Below are 24,059 nucleotides of genomic sequence, written 5' to 3'. Positions count from 1 at the left end.
CAAGCCGGGCTGAGTAGCAACCCTAGATTTGTGTAAGGACTGTAAGGATGAAATAGTATGAAAAAATTCATAAAAATAACATTTTTAATGAACATATGTCAATCATTATTTGAATATGTTGGTAACCCTTTGTATAAAAGTGATAATGCCCTCGGCGACTGCCCATGTCGCCCCGGGAGATTTTCGGCATAACACCGGCAACACCCGTGAAAATATGTCCTCCAAACGCTCCTCTGGCATTATCACTCAAATAACCAATGAGCTTGATTTGTTTGTTTTATGTTTTCATTATTTGCATCTTGACTGAACTTTATTTTTTTGTTGCTTCACATCATAACATGCAGCCTAAATGCTTGCGTGCGTGCCTGTGTGTGTGTGCACTACAGTTTGTTGGTTTTATAACACTCACAAAGTCGTTTTTAATCAGAACTTGATGAAAATATGCATATTCAGTTGCTTTGTGCAGGTCTGAGAAATCGACGTTAAAAAGACCATCCTCAACCATGTCCCTCGCTGTGGGTTTTACTGTCCAGCCATCTTGAATGCTCATCTCTCGGGCTGTCGCGTGTGTGTGTGTGTGTGTGTGTGTGTGTGTGTGTGTGTGTGTGTGTGTGTGTTTGCTAGTAGAACCTGTCTTCATGACACTGAGTCGGATGTTAACCGTTCCATCAGCCTCTATCCTAACCACCGAATGGCCTGCCGTAGCCTAGCCAAATAGCCTAGCTTACCTCATAGACTATCCTTTATGCTAACTAGCCCTCTGCTCTGTGTCCTATAGGGCAAAGGTGGTCTTCGGAGGGGTAGCAGCCACCACACGCCCTCCCCACCCCTCAGCCCCAGAGTGGTCCCGGTAGACGGGGACAGTGCTGGGGAGGAGGGGGCAGAGCCAGGGCTGACGGAACAGCAGCAGGCCGCCATGCAGCAAGAGGAGAGGGTCCTCACCGAGCAGATCGAGAGCCTGCAGAGAGAGAAGTAAGCCTGTCATGTCGTCCTTATTATCTCTTATTCACTATAACTCTAGTACTGTAGGGGGCTTTCTCAAAAAACCGTACCTGCCCTTGGACCTTCTCCTCCAATGTGTTTTGACAACGAGGCGAGGACATAAGGAATTGAGGAAAGACAAATTATACTGTCTGGTGAACAACTTATACTGTCTGGTGAACAACTTATACTGTCTGGTGAACAACTTATATATGCCATTTTTGCAGACGCTTTTATCCAAAGCAACTTTTTACATACGGGTGGTTCTGGGAATCGAACCCACTGTCCTACCGTTGCAAGCACCATGCTCTACCAACGGACCTACACAGGATCACATGTTGACAGGGTGTTGATGGGATGTATACCTGTTGATCGTGTGTGTGTGTGTGTGTGTGTGTGTGTGTGTGTGTGTGTGTGTGTGTGTGTGTGTGTGTGTGTGTGTGTGTGTGTGTGTGTGTGTGTGTGTGTGTGTGTAGGGAGGAGTTGACATACGAGATGTTGATGTTGGAGCCGCGGGCGTCTGATGATGAGACTCTGGAGTCGGAGGCCTCGATAGGAACAGCAGACAGCTCTGAGAACCTCAGTATGGACCATGAGGGAGCCGCCTCCAACCCCTCTGGTGAGACTGGAGAGTGTGTGTGTGTTCTATATGTGGTGCGTGCCTGTCTGTCTGTGTGTGTGTAGTAAACACTTTTCTCTAACCAAGTCTTTCTCTCGACAGGCACCTACCGCTCCCGGAAGCCTGAATCCAAGAGCCGCCGCGGCCTCCGGAGACAACCCGACTCTGTGGACTCGGTCGACTCCATCTTGTCCACCGCCTCTTCCTCGCTCTCCTCCTCCTCCTACCACCCCTCCTCCTCGGTTATCCCTCCTTCCCCCAACTACCGCTTCCGCTCCTCTTCATCCGGCCCCCTGCTCGCCTCCTGCTCATCGGGCCTAGGAGTCCCCGTAGTGCAGTCTGAGGGGGACCCGAGGGGCACTGTGGGGGTGAAGAGTCGCCACCGCCTCCGGCTGAGTAGGAGCTCGCCGCGTGAAGCCCCCGAAGGCCACAGGAGGGAGTCTGACTTCAGCTCGCCGCCCCAACAGCTGGTTCTGTATGGCAGTAACGAGTTTATGGTGTGAGGGAGAGTGGCGGAGAGACGAGACATCCGAACCGCCTTCTATCCCCCATGCCGATAGAATGTGTATGAGGAAGGGAGGAAGGGAGTGAAACAGGGCTAGAATGGGCCATATGTAGGCATCCGTCTCTCACTTCTGTCCTCCCCTAGCTGTGCTCACCTCTCTACTTCTTCCCTGTGCCAGTCTTGCCTTGGAGGTCTGCCGCCATCCCACGATGCAGTTGGGCGCCATCTGCTTGGTGGGAGTGGGCTAAGAGTGAAGTGAAAGATGATGAACGGAGAGGGAGAAAGAGAGATGGGATGAATGAACGAAAGATATAGGAAGCCTCGGGAACGAAGATGGAGGCATGTCAGGAGGCTGTAGAAGAATAAATGGGTGAGAGAGACAGAGAGTGAGGAAAAGGATGAGGGCGGCTGCCTTGACTTACATGTCTTTTTGAACTTTGACCTCCGAGCCCCTTGACCCCTGCTGGAGCCTCCGGGGCACGGAGGGGTTGGAGAGAATGAAAAAAAAAATAGAAGCTACAGCGCCATCTTTTGAGTGGAGGTCTAAAGTGGTTTGAGCCACTCAAAAGCAGAGTAACTGACTGAGAGGACTGTCCACCATTTTGATAAGAAGCACTCAGCTACTCTCACATCTGCTTTCAAGTTTACACGATACAGCCTCTCCACAAGGCTGCATGCTCCTTCATTACACTTGTTTCCTATGCCTGTTCAAGAGACTACTGTGGTGATATGTTATAAATGTGTAATATGACATTATTATTATTATGTTATTAAAAATATGTAAATAGAAGGAACTCCAGTGCTACTGGGTCGTCCAGTGTTTATAATAACTGTGTCTTGTCAGGAGTCTTTTGCAAAGTGAAGGGATTCAGGTTATGGTTTTGTTTGTCATTTTGTTTTGTTTTGTTGATTTTTAACGAGGTCGGTGCTATCCGGGATCTTTGGGACGTCCCTACCCTAAACACTAAACCTTATCCTAACCCTAACTACAACCGTAAACCTTACCGAAACATAACCATTTTTTAAATTTCACCTTCAATGGGGGGTAGGGACGTCCAAAGGATCCAGATAGCACATACCATTTTAACAGAGCCACTTGATGTGTTCAGTTGGTGCCACTTCTTCTCATGTGAAATAATACATGTGGTGCAACAAGGGATTGACTTTCAGACACTTACGATCATCACAGCACTGTTGCCATTGTGTTTGACACCGCGACTGCGGTGTTCAATGTTTATCAGCCATAATGTATTGTAATGCCTTTCTCCTCCATCCGTCGTTTGTCTGTCCCCCCCCCCCCCCCCCCCACACACACACAATTCTACGTTGTTCTGAGACATCAGTGTTAAGAGTAACCAAATCAGGACTTGAATTTATTTTGTGTCTTTATTGGTGTATTATTATTGTTGTTGTTATAGTTGCCATCTTTTTGTTGTAACAGCTTTACTTGTGTGGTAAGGGGGATTTTGTTGAGACAAAATACATTTTTATCGCCTATCTGTACCAAGAGGTGTGTGTGTGTGTGTGTGTGGTTGGTTGGTTATCACTACTGCTCTGTTCATTTGATGTCAACACAGTCCAACCTTTACGACAGACAGACACACACACACAGACACACACACACGCAGTCCTCTGCTATGTATGTCCCATACAACCTTTGAGCCAGCCAAATCCTTCGCCTCTGATTTTGACATTGGTTAAAATATGAATGAACCTTTCCATCCACTTCACTACCGGGCTTTCCTGAACAGTAGCATTTACTCCATGCTACATGTGTATTTAAATGCCTCGCAGAGAAAAGGCAATCAGTTTCAATTGTCCAGTGTGTTTCAACAGAAGATAACTATCTCTGGTACTGTAAGATAAATACCGCTGTACTCTCTCTATACCGTGCAATATCCTATGTGCCCTGTAGGGGGACCTGTCTGTCTGTCTATCTATCTATCTCTTCTCACCAGTACTTAACCTGGAGTTAAATCAGTATTATAGTCTTGCCATTCCTGTACTGTACTTGCCATCCAATGAAATACAACAAGGACACATCTGAAACAACACAATCAAAGTCTTGACATAGAGAAGGTGTAGGACTTGATCGCAGAATAGGCGACATAATGAATAGGGAATTTCATGTAGCCTATGTGTTTTGTCACAAGCTTGCCTCTTCTTCAGTGTGCGTTGTTCCATCCAGATTCTCCACTGTGTCCCGAAAACCGGTAGAGACTTCACTTGCTGCTTGTTGTCTACTATTCGGGTGAAGCAGCTGAACCATGGTGGTATTTTAGGGAGCAGGCGCCTCGATTCAGTCACATCCAAACCTGGGTTGTATGCATTAGGCACCGAATGAAAGAAAACTGACTGAAACAGGAAGGGACTACCCGAACTGACTACCAATAAGAACCGCTTGTTTTTGTTTTACGTCGCAGCGCTTTTTGCTACGGTGTGCCCTAATGAATACGACCCTGGTTATCAGAAAGAGCACTCAGAAGTTCAGTTTCGAGAGGGGAGCACTGAGGGTTGTTGAGGGGCGTGGGAGAAAATAACCATTCATGCTGGTCAAAAACCCACACTAAGCACGATATTTGTACACCCTAAGGCTGGCATTGGCGTCCTGCTAAAGTGAATGCACCGATCACTGGAAGGCAATGCTTTGCTTTCTCTTGTCGTTTTGTTATTTTTATATACAGTATGTATATTGTATTTATGATCATGCTTACGAGTGTACATTGAAGAGGGGGGGGGGGGGGGGGGAAGCCTGTAATTAAAAGGATATATTATCCTGTGTATGACTCCTTCTATAATATTAATCATATTTAATGTTTTTTTTACAGGCTCTCAAAAAAAACTGTCATGTTTGTGCTACAGCAAAAATCCAACTTGAGCAATTGTATCTTTTTGTGTGTGTGTGCTACTCTGGACACAGTTGTATGTATAAGGTGCAATTTGTCTAATATTTCTTTTTTATTATATAAACTATATGTCTATGGTAAAAAATACAAATAAACACATTTATGGGAAAAAAATCATTAAAAAGGCCAAACTGTTGTGAATTGTGTGATTAAAATACAGTGCATTCGGAAAGTATTCAGACCCCTTGACTTTTTCCAAATTTTGTTACATTACATCCTAATTCTAAAATTGATGAAATCGTTTTTCCCCCTCAGCAATCTACACACTATACCTCATAATAACCCACTATACCCCAACCCCATAAACATTTAAAAACAAAATATCACATTTACATAAGTATTTACTCAGTACATTGTTGAAGCACCTCTGGCAGTGATTACAGCCTCGAGTCTTCTTGGGTATGACACTACAAGCTTGGCACACCTGTATTTGGGGAGTTTTTCCCCATTCTCTGCAGATCCTCTCAAGCTCAGTCAGGTTGGATGGGGAGTGTCCATGCATAGCTATTTCCAGCTCTCTCCAGAGATGTTCGATCGGGTTCAAGTCCAGGCTTTGGCTGGGCAACTAAAGGACATTCCGAGACTTGTCCCGAAGCCACTCTTGCGTTGTCTTGGATGTGTGTCTAGGGTTGTTGTCCTGTTGGAAGGTGAACCTTTGCCCCAGTCAGATCCTCATTGCTCCATTCATCTTTCCATCAATCCAAACTAGTCTCCCAGTCCCTGCTGCTGAAAACATCCACACAGCATGATGCTGCCACCACTATGCTTCACTGTAGGGATGGTGCAGGCGCTTCAACTGCAACGTGCTGGCCAGGGCTCTAGGGGAATGCTCCCTGAGGGATTGGTTCAAGGAAGAAGTGTCTGGTGTCCTAGATATGTTCTTGATTAGTACGGAGCTGTTTGCTCATAGACTGGCTAGGTGCTCCCCTGCAGGAGCTCAACCAAACGTTGAGTCCCAGTCAGGCAGTGGTGCTTCATCACACCTTCCCCCCTGCAATATGCTTCTAACCCATTGACTAGAAGGGCTTTCTGATCGAGGGAAGCATATGTACAATATAGTTTGTTTTGATTACACACACAGGTTGTGCTGTTTTCTTATGTGTTTTCACACTGCATTTCCACAGTTACTTGTAGCTTTTTTTTAACCTAGAAAAAGAAATTAGGAAGTCCTTTTGAATTTTCAGCGTGTCTGTGTGCCCTGGCCTGTACAGTGAATATATCACTTTTAATTTACAACTAAAGTGCTGTTTGGTTTTGTTTCAGCAAGTTTGTGGATCATGTCCACAGTATTAAAAAAAACATTTTCCCTGGCAGCCAAAAGTACTCATTACATTTTGAATGCTTAGCAAGACAGCAAAATGGTCTAATTCACACACTTATCAAGAGAGTATCCCTGGTCATCCCTACTCCCTCTGATCTGGCGGATTCACTAAACTCATAAAGGTGTGTAGTAACTTAACCTTCTATTTTTTGAAGATGTTTTATTTTTAACGTTTTTATTATTGCTGATATGAATGATAGGTTCCTTATGTTTCCAAAATCATACCGCAAGCAATGCATGTTCACGTTGAGACTGAACGTCTTAACAAACGTCCCTCCGGAAGAAGATAACTTCATCAAAATGCACTAAAGGTAGTTAGCGTCTATGAATGGGTTAGTGGTAGCCTGCTGTGTTTAAGGGGGTTTTCACACTTTCAGACCATTTTTGTGAACCTTTTTTATTGCAATGTGAACACTCCAAAGAAACTCAGGCCCATCAAAAGAGCCCCCTGAAGCGAAGCTGAACTGAGGCCATCTCGAGAGGTAATTAAAAAAAATTAAACACCCCTCTCCCCAAGTAAAAAATATTTTCACATGACACACCCCTTGTACTGTGAAATAAATGTAACATTCCATGGCCAATGGTTTATGAACTGATACACAAAACGATGCCCGATTCAAAAGTTCAAGAGTTCAAATTCAAGAGTTTTTCCCATTTAAATTATTATTTCAAATTCCTGGTACTGCCGATTATGTAGCTTGTTTTTGGTCGCAGGATCCTGGAATGTCAGAAGAATTAGAACATATACCTGGAGCTTACTGCAAATACAGTTGATGTCGGAGGTTTACATACACCTTAGCCAAATACATTTAAACTCCGTTTTTTCACAATTCCTGACATTTAATCCTAGCAAAAATTCCCTGTCTTGGGTCAGTTAGGATCACCACTTTTATTTTAAGAACGTGAAATGTCAGAATAATCGTAGAGAGAATTATTTATTTCAGCTTCTATTTCTTTCATCACATTCCCAGTGGGTCAGAAGTTTACATACACTAAATTAGTATTTGGTAGCATTGCCTTTAAATTGTTTAACTTGGGTCAAACATTTTGGGTAGCCTTCCACAAGCTTCCCACAGTAAGTTGGGTGAATTGTGGCCAATTCCTCCTGACAGAGCTGGTGTAACTGAGTCAGGTTTGTAAAGCCTCCTTGCTCGCACATGCTTTTTCAGTTCTGCCCACAAATCTTCTATAGGATTGAGGGTCAGGGCTTTGTGCTGGCCACTCCAATACCTTGACTTTGTTGTCCTTAAGCCATTTTGCCACAACTTTGGAAGTATGCTTGGGGTCATTGTCCATTTGGAAGACCCATTTGCGACCAAGCTTTAACTTCCTGGCTGATGTCTTGAGATGTTGCTTCAATATATGCACATAATTTTTCATCCTCATGATGCCATCTATTTTGTGAAGTGCACCAGTCTCAACATGATGCTGCCACCCCCAAGCTTCACGGTTGGGATGGGTTCTTTGTCCCCATGTAAAGTTGTAAAACGTAGTCTGGCTTTTTTATGGCGGTTTTGGAGCAGTGGCTTCTTCCTTGCTGAGTGGCCTTTCAGGTTATGTCGATATAGGACTCGTTGTACTGTGGATCTAGATACTTTTGTCCCCGTTTCCTCCAGCATCTTCACAAGGGCCTTTGCTGTTGTTCTGGGATTGATTTGCACTTTTCGCACCAAAATACGTTCATCTCTAGGAGCAAGAACGCATCTCCTTCCTGAGCGGTATGATGGCTGCGTGGTCCCATGGTGTTTATACTTGCGTACTATTGATTGTACAGATGAACATGGTAGCTTCAGGCGTTTGGAAATTGCTCCCAGGGGTGAACCTGACTTGTGGAGTACAATTTTTTTTCTGAGGTCTTGGCTGATTTCTTTTGATTTTCCCATGATGTCAAGCAAAGAGGTACTGAGTTTGAAGGTAGGCCTTGACATACATCCACAGGTACACCTCCAATTGACTCAAATGATGTCAAATAGCCTATCAGAAGTTTCTAAAGCCATGACATCATTTTCTGGAATTTTCCCAGCTGTTTAAAGGCACAGTCAACTTAGTGTATGTAAACTTCTGACCCACTGGAATTGTGATACAGTGCATTATAAGTAAAATAATCTGTCTGTAAACAATTGTTGGAAAAATTACTGTCATGCACAGAGTAGATGTCCTAACCAACTTGCCAAAACTATAGTTTGTTAAACAAGACATTTGTGGAGTGGTTGAAAAACGAGTTTTAACGACTCCAATCTAAGTGTATGTAAACTTCTGACTTCAAATGTAAATACTCCTCAGTTTTTATCAGTCGTCCTGGTGGCTGGTTTGAGACGATTCCGCAGGTGAAGATGTCGAATGTGGAGCTCCTGGGCTGGTGTGTTCTGCGGTTGTGAGCCCGTTTGGCCGTATTGCCAAATTCTCTAAAAACTATGTTGGAGGCGGCTTATGGTAAAGACATGAACATTCAACTATCTGCCCACAGCTCTGGTGGAAATTTCTGCAGTCAGCATGCCAATTGCATGCTACCTCAACTTGAGACATCTGTGGCATTGTGCTGTGTGACAAAACGGCACATTTTAGAGTGGCCTTTCATTGTCCCCAGCTCAAGGTGCACCTGTGTAATGATCATGCTGTTTAATCAGCTTCTTGATATGCTACACCTGTCAGGTGGATAGATTATCTTGGCAAAGGAAAAATGCTCACTAACAGGAACGTAAACACATTTGTTGACAAAATTTGAGAGAAATAAGCTTTTTGTGAAAAAATGAATATTTCTGGGATCTTTTATTTCAGTTCATGAAACATGGGACCAACACTTTACATGTTGCATTTATATTTTTGTTCAGTATACATGCATGAGAAGCATGCATAGTTGCCGAGATCGTTCCAGTGTTTACATGTTTCTGCACATGCTTCAGCTGATAGAACTCTGAATGCATTCCCAGCGCTTTGAAAAGTTTGTAATTATTCTGTCCTGTGGATATATTGTTTCACATTCGTGCTGCCAAAAGGACAACTGGTAAAGTACGTTAAAATATACTTTTATTCAACATTCTTACTTGTAGAGGTCAATGGAGGAAACTTTTCTGATTCAAGCTCTCCTGATTAAATGCAATTCAAATTCAGGTTTCCAGGCAAACCAAAAGTCATTGCTGTCCTTGTTATGAAAGTATCAACTTTACTCTGCATATCTAAAAGCATTCCAGGTGAAGCTGGTTGAGAGAATGCCAAGAGTGTACAAAGCTGTCATCAAGGCAAATGGTGGCTACTTTGAAGAATCTCAATTACATTTTGATTAAACACTTTTTTGGTTACTACATGATTCCATATGTGTTATTTCATAGGTTAGATGTCTTCATTATTATTCTACAATATAGAAAACAGTAAAAAATTAAGAAAAACACTTGATTGAGTAGGTGTCCAAACTTTAGACTGGTACATTATATATATATATATATATACAAAACAATATATGGGGGATTGGAAATGATGCCGACAATTACATTAATGGAAGCTACAATCGATCTGCAATATTAAAGCTGATCTAACACTTATTTTAAAAAAGCAGAAGACATTTAGTAATAAAAGTGGCGCTTTATAGTTACGTGATGACATCGCGTGCCCTGCGTACCTTCCAAATTATTCGGCAATCATAATTGATTTGAAAACAGCATTTCCATCTTAATTTGTCACAATAAAGTCTGGTAATAGACAAATCTACCCGTCGAACAAATGTTGTTGCTCTTTAGCAAACGCCTCCTATCTCTACCGTTTCCATCACACATGTATCCAAAAATGTTTGGGACATTGCTTTTGTCAAATTAACCTGGGTCAATGGTAAACCTGCCTAGTGACTCAACATAATCACATGCTTAGTTTGACACTGAAGGAGAGGACGCAGTTGGCGCAAAATAATAGGTTTTCGGAAGTTACAAATAAAGTAATTTGAGCAAAACATTTTAGTGAACTGATGATTTGTAACTTTAGAAAACATTTTTGGACCGATGCATGCTACATTTGGATCGTTTGGGTTCTGCGTAATGATGCACTTATATCTTAAACATTTGAACCGAGGACCGGACCGATGCGTGTTGGTGAATCGTTAAATCCCTAGAATTGCATGACATTTATGAAATTATCTCAGACGCATGGCACAATGTGTAGAATTGCAGGAAATTATGCCTAACTTTCTCTCCACTGTCAGGAGAGCCACAAAAATATTTTGCCTTGAGCTAGCCCTGCGACTAGGACTACAATGTGTAGATACCAAAAAAATATGATAATTCTGCCCCTGCTGTTTTCATCTGCACTATCATCACTGCTTTCAATATACTGTCAACAGCCCTGCGCTCCTCACAGCAACTCGCCTAAACCTCCCCCACTTCTCCTTCACTGAAATCCAGATAGCTGATGTTCTGAAAGAGCTGCAAAATCTGGACCCCTACAAATCAACCGGGCTAGATTATCTGACGAAATTGTTGCAACCCCTATGACTAGCCTGTTCAACCTCTCTTTCGTATCGTCTGAGATTCCCATAGATTGGAAATCTGCCGCGGTCATCCCCCTCTTCAAAGAGGGAGACACTCTAGACCCAATCTGCTACAGACCTATATCTATCTAAGGTCTTTGAAAGCCAAGTTAACAGATTACCGACCATTTCGAATGTCACCGTACCTTCTCCACTATGCAATCTGGTTTCAGAGCTGGTCACAGGTGCACCTCAGCCACGCTCAAGGTCCTAAACGATATCATAACCGCCATCGATAAGAGACATTACTCTGCAGCCTAAAGCTTTCGACTCTGCCAATAAAAATGTTGTGGTTGACAGACTCAACAGCCTTGAGTCTGATTGCCTCGCTTTGCTCACCAACTACTTCTCCGATAGTGTTCAGTATGTCAGAATCGGAGGGCCTGTTGTCCGGATGTCTCTATGGGGGTGCCACAGGGTTCAATTCTCGGGCCGACTCTCTTCTCTGTATACATCAATGACGTCGCTCTCGCTGCTGATCCACCTCTATGCCGACGACACCATTCTGTATACCTCTGGCCCTTCGTTGGACACTGTGTTAACTAACCTCCAGATGAGCTTCAATGCCATACAACTCTCCTTCCGTGGCCTCCAACTGCTCTTAAAATTGCAAGTAAAACTAAATGCACACTCCTCAACCGATCGCTGCCCGCACCTGCGCGCCCGCCCACATAGAATATGTGGACAACTACAAATACCTAGGTGTCTGGTTAGACTGTAAACTCTCCTTCCAGACTCACATTAAACATCTCCAATCAAAAATTTAATCTAGAATAAGCTTCCTATTTCTCAACAAAGCATCCTTCACTCATGCTGCCAACCATACCCTCGTAAAACTGACCATCCTACCGATCCGCGACTTCACCGATGTCATTTACAAAATAGCCTCCAACACTCTACTCAACAAATTGGATGAGGTCTATCACAGTGCCATTCGTTTAGTCACCAAAGCCCCATATACTACCCACCACTGCGACCTGTATGCTCTCGTTGGCTGGCCCTTGCTTCATACTCGTCGCCAAACCCATTGGCTCCAGGTCATCTACAAGTCTCTGCTAGGTAAAGCTCCGCATTAGCGCACTGGTCACCATAGCAGCACCCACCCGTAGCACGCACTCCAGCTGGTATTTCTCACTGGTCACCCCCAAAGCCAATTCTTCCTTTGGCCACCTCTCCTTCCAGTTCTCAGCTGCCAATGACTGGAATGAACTGCAAAAATATCTGAAGCTGGAGACTCTTACCTCCCTCACTAGCTTTAAGCACCAGCTGTCTGTCAGAGCAGCTCACTGCACCTGTAAATAGCCCAGCCAAGCTACCTCATCCCCATACTGTAGTTATCTTGCTCCTTTCCACCCCAGTATCTCAACTTGCACATTCATCCTCTGCACATCCTACCATTCCAGTGTTTTACTTGCAATATTGTAATTACTTTGCCACCATGTCCTAGTTATTGCCTTACCTCTCTTATCCCACCTAAGTTGCACATGTTGTATATAGATCTTCCTACTCTATCATTGATTGGATGTTTGTTGTATGTGCAACCGTATTGTTGTATGTGCAACCGTATTGTTGTATGTGCAACCGTATTGTTGTATGTGCAACCGTATTGTTGTATGTGCAACCGTATTGTTGTATGTGCAACCGTATTGTTGTATGTGCAACCGTATTGTTGTATGTGCAACCGTATTGTGTCGAACTGCTTTGCTTTTATCTTGGCCAGGTCGCAAATGAGAACTTGTTCTACCTGGTTAAATAAATCAAATACTAGAGCACACGTCTCTTCACTCTGGCTATTCAATCCCAATGAAAGCACTGCACGCACTAGTACAGAATATTTTATTTAGGTTTACATACAGACACTCTCTGTAGAGAGCCATGCTACTGTAGTCAAATGCAAAACCATGCTCTCATTCCAGCTCCTATTGAAAAGAAACATTCGCATAATGTTAAAGTAAAACCGTTACACCTTTAACCCATAAATCTTAGTCTTCAGACTAGTTTGCAATCAAACCTACAGTAGTATATATATATATATATATATTTTTTTTTACTATTGTAGTGCAAACTGTTCATGTAATTTAAAATATCCAGGACAAAACCAGTTGGCATACAAACAAGTTCAGAACAAATGACTTAAGTTATCGTTCTCGCTCTGTTCCCATCCTTCATTCACAAATCGTAAGTGGATCTTCACTGTTCAATTGAAAGCACCAGGGTCATGTTCATTAAGCACAAAACAGAAAACGGGGAGGTACAATCAGTACTTCTCCTGTAAGAAACTAATTTTCCTTTTGCTACGATGTGCTCTAATGAACACCAACCAGGAGACATGCCTGAGTCAGAGCTTCAGTCAAAATGAACAAACATCCAAAATTTCACTTTTTTTTTTACCTTTGGGGAAAGCTATTTTACGTGTTTGAGAGACTACGTTGCAGTTCGCGACTACAGACTGTCTGCTATACAAGTTAGAATCAGTAGTCATTTAGAATGCAAGATGAGTCGGCAGTCACCAACTGCAATGCAGTCCATCTCAAACACCAACTTCGTATCCTGTAATAGAGTGTGAGGTGTTATCATTGATACAGTACAGCTCACAAGCCACCTTCAGTCCAGACTACTGTTGAATGCATTTCTGTTGGATGCGTGAGTTGAATTGCATGGTCACATGCTGCTTAAGCCTTACAGCATACATTTTCTCAACTAAACCAACTTCAATGTTGGCGGTCCAGCTGAAGAAAAGGCCTCCCCATACAGTAGTTATACATTCTTACTATATGCTCTATTTGTAAGTACACTGTATGTGGCGGGCAAATATGCATGTGTGAATGGGCAGGTGCCTTTGTTCCGCAAACATGCACAGGAATCGCAGCATACTGTAAATGCCAAATGTTCCCAATACTGCTGATAGTATTTTAAATATGTTTTTGTTATGATGCATTGTCTTAAAAAGCACTACTATTGAACAGAAGATTTCCCCCACTGGAAAAAAAATTATGCTTATAAGGTAATTAATTACAACATGCTGAATTAAAAAAGAAAAATAACAGCAACGACAGAGTATGTGACACTTACAGCGAGATGTGAGCTGAGGCATACTGTACCAATGAAAACTCCATTATCACCGATTCTGTGTAAACCTTCACAGAAACATGGGCCGAATAAAAAAGGACCACAGCGAACCACAAGGGCGTGTATCACACACACAAGCTGTGCATGTTCCTGTACCTGTCAGGGTGATTGTCTGGGAAAATGAATGGAAATGCACATAGACTACAGTTAAAGAGGGGTTAAAACTGTTAGGCCATCTTCAGTCTATCACTACTGGCCTTAAGTCAGGGGACACCCCGGCATGACGAATGGGAGAACCACGGGGTTGGGTTGATGTTGGTAGGTGACTTTATCAGAAGGCCTGGGGCTACAGGAGACTGCAGGCCCGGTACATAGTCATTCCGGAGGGGGAGGTGATGTGAAGGGAGACGCTCTCATTGGCTGAGATGAAGAGGACAGTGCCCCGGCTCAGGGTGATGTCAGAGAGGGCAGCGGCGGAGGTGCCGGTGGCCTCGCCCTCAATCACCAGCAGGATGCCTGCACAGTCCACCGGGGCCACCGTGTACTGCCTGACTGAGGCTGGCACCTGGAGATGGAGAGAGAGAAAGAGAGAGAGGTGGGGGAATGAGGGGAAGCAGAGGACAAAGGGAATAGGGGGTTGGAGAAGGAGGCAGACAAGAGGTCGGGAGAGAGAAAAGGGGGAAAGTAGAGAAGGAAGAAGAAAATGATATTACCTATATTACATTTCATTTATGAGATGCACTGGAACAAATATGGTAATGGCTTACTACAAGAGACCCACTCAAAACAGAATATTGTCAAGGCGGAGTAGAACTGTTTGTGTTGTCTGGCGTGACAATGACCATAGGAGTTGGCAAGACACAAACCGATCTGGGAATAGGCTAAATGAGTAAGTAAATTACCTGTATCCTCATGACAGTGAAGTCAGGAACAGGGGGATCATAGAGGTAGACAAAGGGGTCTGAGGGGTCCTGTATGGAGGGGAAGATCTTGGCGCTGGCTGGAGCGGGGCTGTAGTTCAGCATCTCACACAGGGTGTTGACGTCGATGAACTTGGGCGTCAGGCCGGCGCGCACCGTGTTGTCTGAGCAGGCCATGCACTCGATGCAGTCTGAGGAGCATTGTGAGAGAGAATTGTGATATAGGACACTTTCTTTCAAGTACACTTTATTAAAAAAATATATATTTTTAAAGATTAGAATTCTCACTGCTCTGTATTTGAGATTCATTGTAACTTTACATGTCAACAATATAATTAACATAAAATGTCATAGTTTAAAATGTAATCTCATTGTATAACAGATCCACATACTGATATAGCACCCAAAGTGTAGTTAAAAAAATAAAATAAAAATATATTTTTTAAAGGGTCTGAAGCTCTATACTTTGGAAGCAACAATACAAGTGAGCAGAATATTTGTGTTCTCACGTCTACAGTATCCTCTCAATAATCCAGCACCTGGGAAACATGTTGTCATGGCTGTGCAGATACCACCACGTTAAACAATTGCTACTGTATTATTCACCACATGGCCAAAAGTATGTGTCTATGGAGATTGCATGGCTGTGTGCTCGATTTTATACACCAGTCAGCAATGGGTCTGCGGGAATAGCAAAATCCACTATATTGAAGGTGTGTCTAGATACTTTTCTATATATAGTGCATTTCCATTGTTCTCTAACAGCCTATCAAGACACAACTAGCTGACTTTCTAAGAATCTGACTGGTTGACCCCTGACCTCCATTGAGGTACGCGTGCGGTTCATTGGCACCCAGAAACATGGCGTCGCCTGGCTCCAGCACAATGCGGTTTAGGAAGTAGATGGAAAAACAGCCGATGTCACCCGGATACTGGGAGTGGAGCCGGAGCAACAGTTCACTGTTACTGTCTGATGTGTCCTTCCCTGCAGCAGCTGAATGGGGTACAACAGGTAAAACAAAAGCCTTCAGCATAGGGTCGTGTTCATTTGGGCATGCAATGAAAAGGTTTCACTACAGAAAATAAAAACAAGTCCCTCCCAGTTTCAGTCCATTTAATGCATAGTGAACAACCCATCTCTCGTGAAAGAGATTTGTATCTCAACAAGACCAACCTGGATAAATGAAGGTTTAATATTACACAGAAAGATGTTTTGGTGCAAGAGGTCCTTTGGAAAACTTGACTAACCATTATGCAGTAGAAAATACACTCCTTGGGAATAAATGATATACAATCTCATCGATTGTAGTGGTGTGGGGGCTGTGCTTTGGAAAAGTGGGTGGGGTTATATCCTTCCTGTTTGGCCCTGTCCGGGGGTGTCCTCGGATGGAGCCACAGTGTCTCCTGACCCCTCCTGTCTCAGCCTCCAGTATTTATGCTGCAGTAGTTTATGTGTCGGGGGGCTAGGGTCAGTTTGTTATATCTGGAGTACTTATCCTGTCCTAGTCGGTGTCCTGTGTGAATCTAAGTGTGCGTTCTCTAATTCTCTCCTTCTCTCTCGGAGGACCTGAGCCCTAGGACCATGCCTCAGGACTACCTGACATCATAACTCCTTGCTGTCCCCAGTCCACCTGGCCGTGCTGCTGCTCCAGTTTCAACTGGTCTGCATGTAATTATTATTATTATTATTATTATTATTATTATTATTATTATTATTATTAGACCATGCTGGTCATTTATGAACATTTGAACATCAGAACAGCCATGTTCTGTTATAATCGCCACCCGGCACAGCCAGAAGAGGACTGGCCACCCCACATAGCCTGGTTCCTCTCTAGGTTTCTTCCTAGGTATTGGCCTTTCTAGGGAGTTTTTCCTAGCCACCGTGCTTCTACACCTGCATTGCTTGCTGTTTGGGGTTTTAGGCTGGGTTTCTGTACAGCACTTTGAGATATCAGCTGATGTACGAAGGGCTATATAAATACATTTGATTTGATTTCATGTACTATTGGTTACAGGGGTTAAAGAAAAGGAAATAGTTTGTGGCCAAGTTAACCTCCATTTCATGTGTGAAAGTCAAGGCCATCATGGTTTAAGGGAAAGAGCATAATTTTGTACATGTATTAAACTGAGAGTTTGACCAACTCCAGTCCCCTTGCTTAGTGGGTTGGGGTTCTCCCTGGGAGAATTTGTATGTAGCAGGACAGAGAAGTGCAGTTCTAGGAACTTTTTAAAAGAACATTCTACTCCAAAATTATATTTTTTCTAATTAATGCTGACACCATGTAAAACATAAATGTGACTTGAACATATTGAACCATGCATATAGGAGCCCATGTATGGTGTGTTATAAGCATGATCACCTGTAGCCTAACTGACGCAGCATAGTGACTATAAAATGTACACACAATATCCTGATTATTATTATTATTAGTACATAAATTATGAATCATTCACTCAAATTCAATTTCTATTACAAAGTAGTGCCTTCGGAAAGAATTCAGACCCCTTGAATTTTTCCACACTTTGTTAAGTTACGGTCTTATTCTAAAATGGATTAAATTAAATTGTTTTCCTCAATCTACACACAACACCCCATAATGACAAAGCGAAAACAAGTTGACATCTTTGCAACTGTATTAAAATAAACAGAAATACCTTACATACATAACTATTCAGACCCCCTTACTATGAGACTCGAAATTGAGCTCTGGTGCTTCCTGTTTCCATTGATCATCCTTGATGTTTCTACAACTTGATTGGAGTCCAACTGTGGTAAATTCAATTGATTGGACATGATATGGAAAGGCACACACCCATCTATATAAGGTCAGACAGTTGACAGTGCATGTCAGAGTAAAAACCAAGCCATGAGGTCGAAGGAATTGTCCATAGAGCTCCGAAACAGGAGTGTCGAGGCACAGATCTGGGGAAGGGTACTAAAACATTTCTGCAGCATTGAAGGTCCAAGAACACAGCGGCCTCCATTCTTAAATGGAAGGCAAAATTTATCAATTGGGGGAGAAGGGCCTTGGTCAGGGAGGCGACCAAGAACCCGATGGTCACTCTGACAGGGCTCCAGAGTTCCTCTGTGGAGATGAGAGAACCTTCCAGAAGGACAACCATCTCCGCAGCACTCCATCAATCAGACCTTTATGGTAGAGTGGCCAGACAGAAGCCAGTCCTCAGAAAAGGCACATGACAGCCTGCTTGGAGTTCGGGGAAAGATGAACGTAGCAAAGGTGAGATCCTTGATGAAGTCCTGAGCGCTCTGGAGCAGGTTCTCAGGCTGGGGCAAAGGTTCACCTTCCAACAGGACAAACCTAAGCACACAGCCAAGACAACGCAGGAGAGTATTCAGAACAAGTTGATGTTCTTCAGTGGCCCAGCCAGAGCCCGGACTTGAACCCGATCGGACATCGAGAGAGACCTGAAAATAGCTGTGCACCGACACTCCCTATCCAACCTGACAGAGCTTGAGAGGATCTGCAGAGACGAATGGGAGAAACTCCCCAAATACAGGTGTGCCAAGCTTGTAGCGTCATACCCAAAACGATTTGAGGCTGTAATCGCTGCCGAAGTTGCTTCAAAGTACTGAGTAAAGGGTCTGAATACTTATGTAAAATGTGATGTGGCCTGGTCCCAGATCAGTTTGTGCAGTCTTGGCAACTTTTCTGGCTGTTGCCAAATAGGTCATGTTTGGCTTGACATGTCAACGACCATAGGAGTTGGTGATACAGAACAAACAGATCTGGGCGTCTACCCACATGAAGAAGTGTATGGTGTCACAAAAACAAAATGCTTATTGTTTGATTGCTCACCTTCCTCAGTGACTCTTTTCACCAGCATGTTGAGTTGGTCCACAAACACCTTCTTCTCACAGTTCATCATGCGGGTGAAGCACTTCTTCAGGGCCAGCGAGGTGCGGCCCGCCTCCCCTCTACTGCTCACCAGCTCCCCTGCCGTCTCTCTCCCTACAAGAGCGTGGAATTCTGGCACGGCTGGGGGGGGGGGGGGCGACACACACACATTTTACACTCTCGGCAAACTTGAATACAATCCTCGGGTGGATTGTAAAAAAAACAAAAACAAAATGAGTGGCTCCCCTCTTGGCGGAGAAGAGAAACATGTGCAGTTTTAAAGTACATTTCCTACAATTTGAACGGTAACAGTTAGCTGTAGATAAAATAAAAGCGTGGGGAGAGGGCTTTGATATTTTGTCCACTCCTCCGCATTCCCCATACTTTTGAATGCACTGCTAAGTGATACAATCAGTTTCCAGTAGCATTGCTATATTCTCCAAAGATGCTAGCCAGAATATTCTAGATGTCGCTAAATAACCAGGTAACAAACTTAAAGAGTTGAGGAAACGACAATACCCTAGGCAAGTCAAAAATGAGCCAACACTTCAACAGAACTACCCTTTTAAAGGGATTACTGAGCATCATTGATCTCTATCTTAAAGTGAAGGAAATCCCTCAACTGAGCTGCTGTGCTGTTGAATACATTTTAAAAACATGGACTATAAAAATAAAAAATACACTGATAATGGACAGTCTGCAAGATATGGGACTCACATTTGAGAAAGCCAATGATCTCTTCCACGGGCCTGAAGCCACAGAGGCCTTCAAAATGGGTGAGTGCGACAGCCATCTCAGGCTTGTGGTTGTTGTCAGGGTAATGCTCTGGAAACTGAGCATGGAGCCGTCCGGCCAACTCCTGGTGTGAGAGCAAATGGGAAAAAATTGATTTAAAAAATGAAACAAATTTAGAATAGAAACCCAACAAAATACACCATATCTACATGTAACCCCCTCTTTGGTTTTTGGGTTGGTCAGTAGACATAAATTTTCCACAGAAAAATGCTGTGCTACAGTGTGCCCTAATGAACACGACTCAGGACTTACCCTGTTCGGATGGGCCTGTATTGACAGAGCGGTGTTGACCGACAGGACCTTGAAGAGGAAGGGAAGCTGGCCCTGGAAGGTGTCTTTGACCTTTGACCCCAAGCATGCTGGGTAGTCTGCAATCCACTGACCGAGCGTCCTCTGGGCTATCCGGTTGTCCTTGATGAGGGCGTCTCCTTTGGGGTGAGCGCCCATCCAAAGCTGCAAGACACACAGGGAGGGGCCGCATCATTGACCATACAAGAGTATTTCTTTTTTAAAACAGGTTAATATACAGCACGAGCTGGCACACACCCAGAGAATATTATTTAGTGTAGAAGCGCTGACTGAGAATAAACTGTAAAAACAGAGACGCACACTCCATACGTATAACCTAGTAATTTATTGGGTAAAACATTTCAGCATCACTGCCTTCTTCAGGGTCTTTTTTTACCCAATACTATCCTGGGAGGTTATACACACACACGGAGTGTGCGACTCATTAACTATACATAAAAACAGAGTTAACATCACTTTGTGATTTAGCTTCGTCATCCATTGTGATCAGGTTCTCTCAAAGATAAAAAACTAAATTAATTAAAGGTATTTGTTTTAAGTATGAAAATGTCAATAACATTTAAAAAATGATAAACAGGATATGAACACAGTTCAATAGAATGATCTTCAATGAATATACGATAGCCTAGGTGCCATCTTAGGAAGCTATTGTTTAGGACCAGAGGATTGTCTCAAACAGGAGAAGGCACCCAGACTATTGACTATGGATGCTGATTGCGGAGTATGAAAATACATCTGCCCATTCACCATAGCACGTCCCCACTCCCATACTCAGAACTATTAATGTCAGCAGCATACCACCCTGCATACCACCGCTGGCTTGCTTCTGAAGCTAAGCAGGGTTGGTCCTGGTCAGTTCATGGATGGGAGACCAGATACTGCTGGAAGTGGTGTTGCAGGGCCAGTAGGAGGCACTCTTTTCTCTGGTCTAAAAAAAATCTCAACGCCCAGGGACACTGCCCTGTGTAGGGTGCCATCTTTTGGGTGGGACGTTAAACGGGTGTCCTGACTCTGAGGTCATTAAAGATCCCATGGCACTTATTGTAAGAGTAGAGGTGTTAACCCCGGTGTCGTGGCTAAACTCCCAATCTGTCCCTCAAACCATCATGGTCACTTAATAATCCCCAGTTTACAATTGGCTCATTAATCCCCCTCCTCTCCCCTGTAACTATTCCCCAGGTCATTGCTGCAAATGAGACTGTTCTCAGTCACCTGGTAAAATAACAGATAAATAAATGTACCTTTATGATAAACCCTCCCTGTGAAGCTAAACAAAGAATGACTTGTGACAGGGCAGGCATTGAGGGAGCTTGAAGGGTAAGAGGCTCTGTACTCCCAGCCAAAGTCCTGAAGGGCTTTGTAAAAATTGAAATTATCTGCAGGACAGGAATGGGACAAAACACCATAGGCTACACCTTCAGAGAGAGCATAAGGATTTATTAAATTATTGATTCTTTATTAAAATGTCATTTTAATATTTTATATAATTTAAATTTTTATTCTGATTTCTATTCAGTTTGTGTTGAAAAGGAAAAACACGGACGGACGAGGAAAAAAAATGCAATCGGGATTTTTTGGGGGGTGAACATCTGCCATTTACAGGGGAGAACGACTGCCTCCTCTCATTGAAGCCACGGTACTGCAGGCATTGTTAGCGGAAAACAGGATCCCCCTTTTTTGAATGGGAAAAGGAAGTTTTTCATTGTCAATCTTTGTGTAAAAAAATGTAATGTTTTGAAGACAATCATGGTAATAATAATTGATTTTAATAGACCAGATGCATGTCCTTGAACCAATTATTTTAAAAATCACACAGAGTATAATTTACTTGCTAATGTACCTATCAGATTCAAAGGGGTTGGGTTAAATGCGGAAGACATTTCAGGTGAACTACTGACTAGGTATCCCCCTATGACAACCTATACAGGAACGGTGGGTCCCCCGCAGGACGGTTGAGCAAACATATGCTAATCACATTAGCCTGAGGTTGTAAGTAACAAGGACAGACATATCTGATACTGGCAGAAAGATTAACAGGAATTTAAGCTAACTGCACTCTCCAATTTACAGTAGCTATTACAGTGAAAAAATATGCTACTGTTTGAGGAGAGTGCACAGTTATGAACTTGAAAATGGATTAATAAACCAATTAGGCACATTTGGGCAGTCTTGATACAACATTTTGAACAGAAATGCAGTGGTTCATTGGATCAGTCTGCTGCCATCTAGTGGCCAACATTTTAATTGCACCTGGGCTGGAATACATTATGGCCTTTCTCTTGCATTTCAAAGATGGTACACAAAAAAAGCATATTTTAACAGATCTAATGAGTTATATTCCCCTACATTAATTTAACATTTCCACAACCTTCAAAGTGTTTCCTTTCAAAAGGTTTCAAGAATATGCATATCCTTGCTTCAGGTCCAGAGCTGCAGGCAGTTACGAGTTGGTGTGTCATCTTAGGCAAAAATGGGAAAAAAGGGGCAGATCCTGAAGAGGTTTTTAATGGCAGCCTGCAGTACCCCAGTCAGTCTTCAACTAAAGTTACTGAATGAGAAGGGGCAGCAATGTGGTAGCACACAACTTCACTTCTTGGAGTAGCTCAAACTGTACATGTCATGTCTCCATGAAAAACCAACTTAAAACTACTTAATTTAGCTTAATCTGGCTATTGAGTCTTCACATAGGAATATTTTATTTGATAAATGTCTTTCATATTCTTTGATTTCTTGTTTTCCTAAAAATATATTTTTCCAATCGCATATGAGCTTTAAATGTATTAGGGCAGAATTTTGGAGTGACATGGAAATCAACCAATAACATTTGGACTTGCAATGAGTGGGAATGTTTTTACTGGCTTCTCTTTAAAAATGTTTTACTCCCAACTTCTCCAATTCCTAGATACATCTGAGAGCATGAGCAGTAGCCTAGTTTTCCTTTGGTCTAGCTAGCTTTTGTTTTGTTGTGCAGCCACACATGTTATCAGGGAGGATGTTTCTGCTAATTTGGTAACATCGCCCTTCATGATTAACTTTCAAAAATAAGTTCTGTTTCAAATGATCATTTGGTGAGTGGCAGTTTTTTTTGCAGCTCACTTGCTCTTAGCTACCTCTGAAAATAATGCATTTATACTTTAGAGCACTGGTTACCTTGTGCTGAACGTGATAACAGATGTGCGCAATGGGAAGTATATTGTACATTTCGATTTGGAAATGCTTAATGTTTGTTATGATTGGGGGCCTACTGGCCTTTAATGAATGGGTCGCATTTAACAGTATGCTGTGTGTGACTGCTCTCTTTCTTGTGGCCGTGTATGCGTTTTTATTTTAAAAACAATATTCCCTCCTACACAGAGTGCGCAAATTATAGTCAACTTAGATGTGCCACTATTGTAGTCGCTAGACTATTGGTGAAGTTTGACGTTCAGGAATATTTTTACCCCCGCTAAAGGCCTAGGTCCAATAATCACAGTTCACCACTGTCTAAATCTTACCTCGGCATAATGTTTGTCAGCTTCAATGACAGCCGAGGTATCCCCACCAACAACCAGTTTGGCCACCTCACTGTCCAGACCGACCTTCCCCCATGCATAGTTCTGCACCGCACAGGATAGCGGGAATACTGTAAAATGAGAAAACAGAGACAGTAACTTTCAATATGAACAACATGCACACCAATTTTATCACAAGTCTACAATATGATTGAGAATTGCACTTTTGAGTAAGTCCCTCCGCACTGCAGAATCTGCAGCGTTCATTGAAAGCAAAACATCAGCTATTTTATAGGTTATTGAACTCAACCTTTTAATTCGAATATATCGTGTAAATAATGTGTTCTCATTTTCAGAATGCTAAACGATACACGATAACTAATGCGTTTGCGTGCACTATTATGAAGGTGGCTCGCGTGCAGTAAACGTAATCCCTGGTAAAATGTCTATGGATGCTTGCGAACGAAGTTGCTTTTACTTCATGTTTAAATACGAAAACATGCTCTGCTGTTCGATTGCGGTTATATGGCGACATTGTCGCTACATGTGACAGTGTCATTAAAAGCATTTTACGGATTAAATCAATACAACAACAAAAAAGGGAAATATGTTTCACCTCTTACTTCCTCCATGGCTGCAACGTCGGCTATCACTGTAGTTCTGACGTCTTTATATGGCCATGGGCTCATCCTATGCCGCGTTCAAAACAACTGGGAACTCTGAAATCTCTGACTTCCGACTTCAGTGCGTTCAAGACAAACGGGAACTCG

At 42.9% G+C, this 24,059-nt stretch overlaps 2 protein-coding genes across 9 annotated transcripts in view; one reads left to right on the top strand and one right to left on the bottom strand.

Annotated features, from left to right (window-relative positions):
- myo9ab (myosin IXAb) overlaps positions 1–5,142 on the top strand; it is a 232,133-nt gene extending 226,991 nt beyond the window's left edge. For 7 of the 8 annotated variants that reach the window (XM_031801503.1, XM_031801502.1, XM_031801501.1 and 4 more), the window contains 3 exons: positions 779–972; positions 1,458–1,600; positions 1,703–3,608. In XM_031801503.1, the coding sequence (XP_031657363.1) occupies positions 779–972; positions 1,458–1,600; positions 1,703–2,103 (738 nt within the window). In that variant the 3' untranslated portion in view covers positions 2,104–3,608. Of the gene's footprint in view, positions 1–778; positions 973–1,457; positions 1,601–1,702 lie in introns of all 8 variants that reach the window. The other variant, XM_031801497.1, reaches the window with a different exon arrangement.
- Positions 5,143–12,664: 7,522 nt separating this feature from the next.
- On the bottom strand, positions 12,665–23,988 carry mpi (mannose phosphate isomerase). Its single transcript, XM_020456474.2, has 8 exons — positions 23,906–23,988; positions 23,293–23,420; positions 19,742–19,942; positions 19,412–19,553; positions 18,656–18,835; positions 15,655–15,828; positions 14,817–15,025; positions 12,665–14,479 (listed from the first exon to the last, which is right to left on the bottom strand). The coding sequence occupies exons 1-8, from the start codon at positions 23,976–23,978 to the stop codon at positions 14,261–14,263; spliced, it is 1,326 nt and encodes a 441-aa protein (XP_020312063.1). The 5' UTR covers positions 23,979–23,988; the 3' UTR covers positions 12,665–14,260.
- Positions 23,989–24,059: the final 71 nt, after the last annotated feature.

Source organism: Oncorhynchus kisutch, linkage group LG22 (genome assembly GCF_002021735.2).
Source record: "Oncorhynchus kisutch isolate 150728-3 linkage group LG22, Okis_V2, whole genome shotgun sequence".
Classification (NCBI taxonomy): Eukaryota; Metazoa; Chordata; class Actinopteri; order Salmoniformes; family Salmonidae; genus Oncorhynchus; species Oncorhynchus kisutch.
Note: the sequence above shows the minus strand (reverse complement) of the source record. Positions and strands in the feature narration are given on the sequence as shown.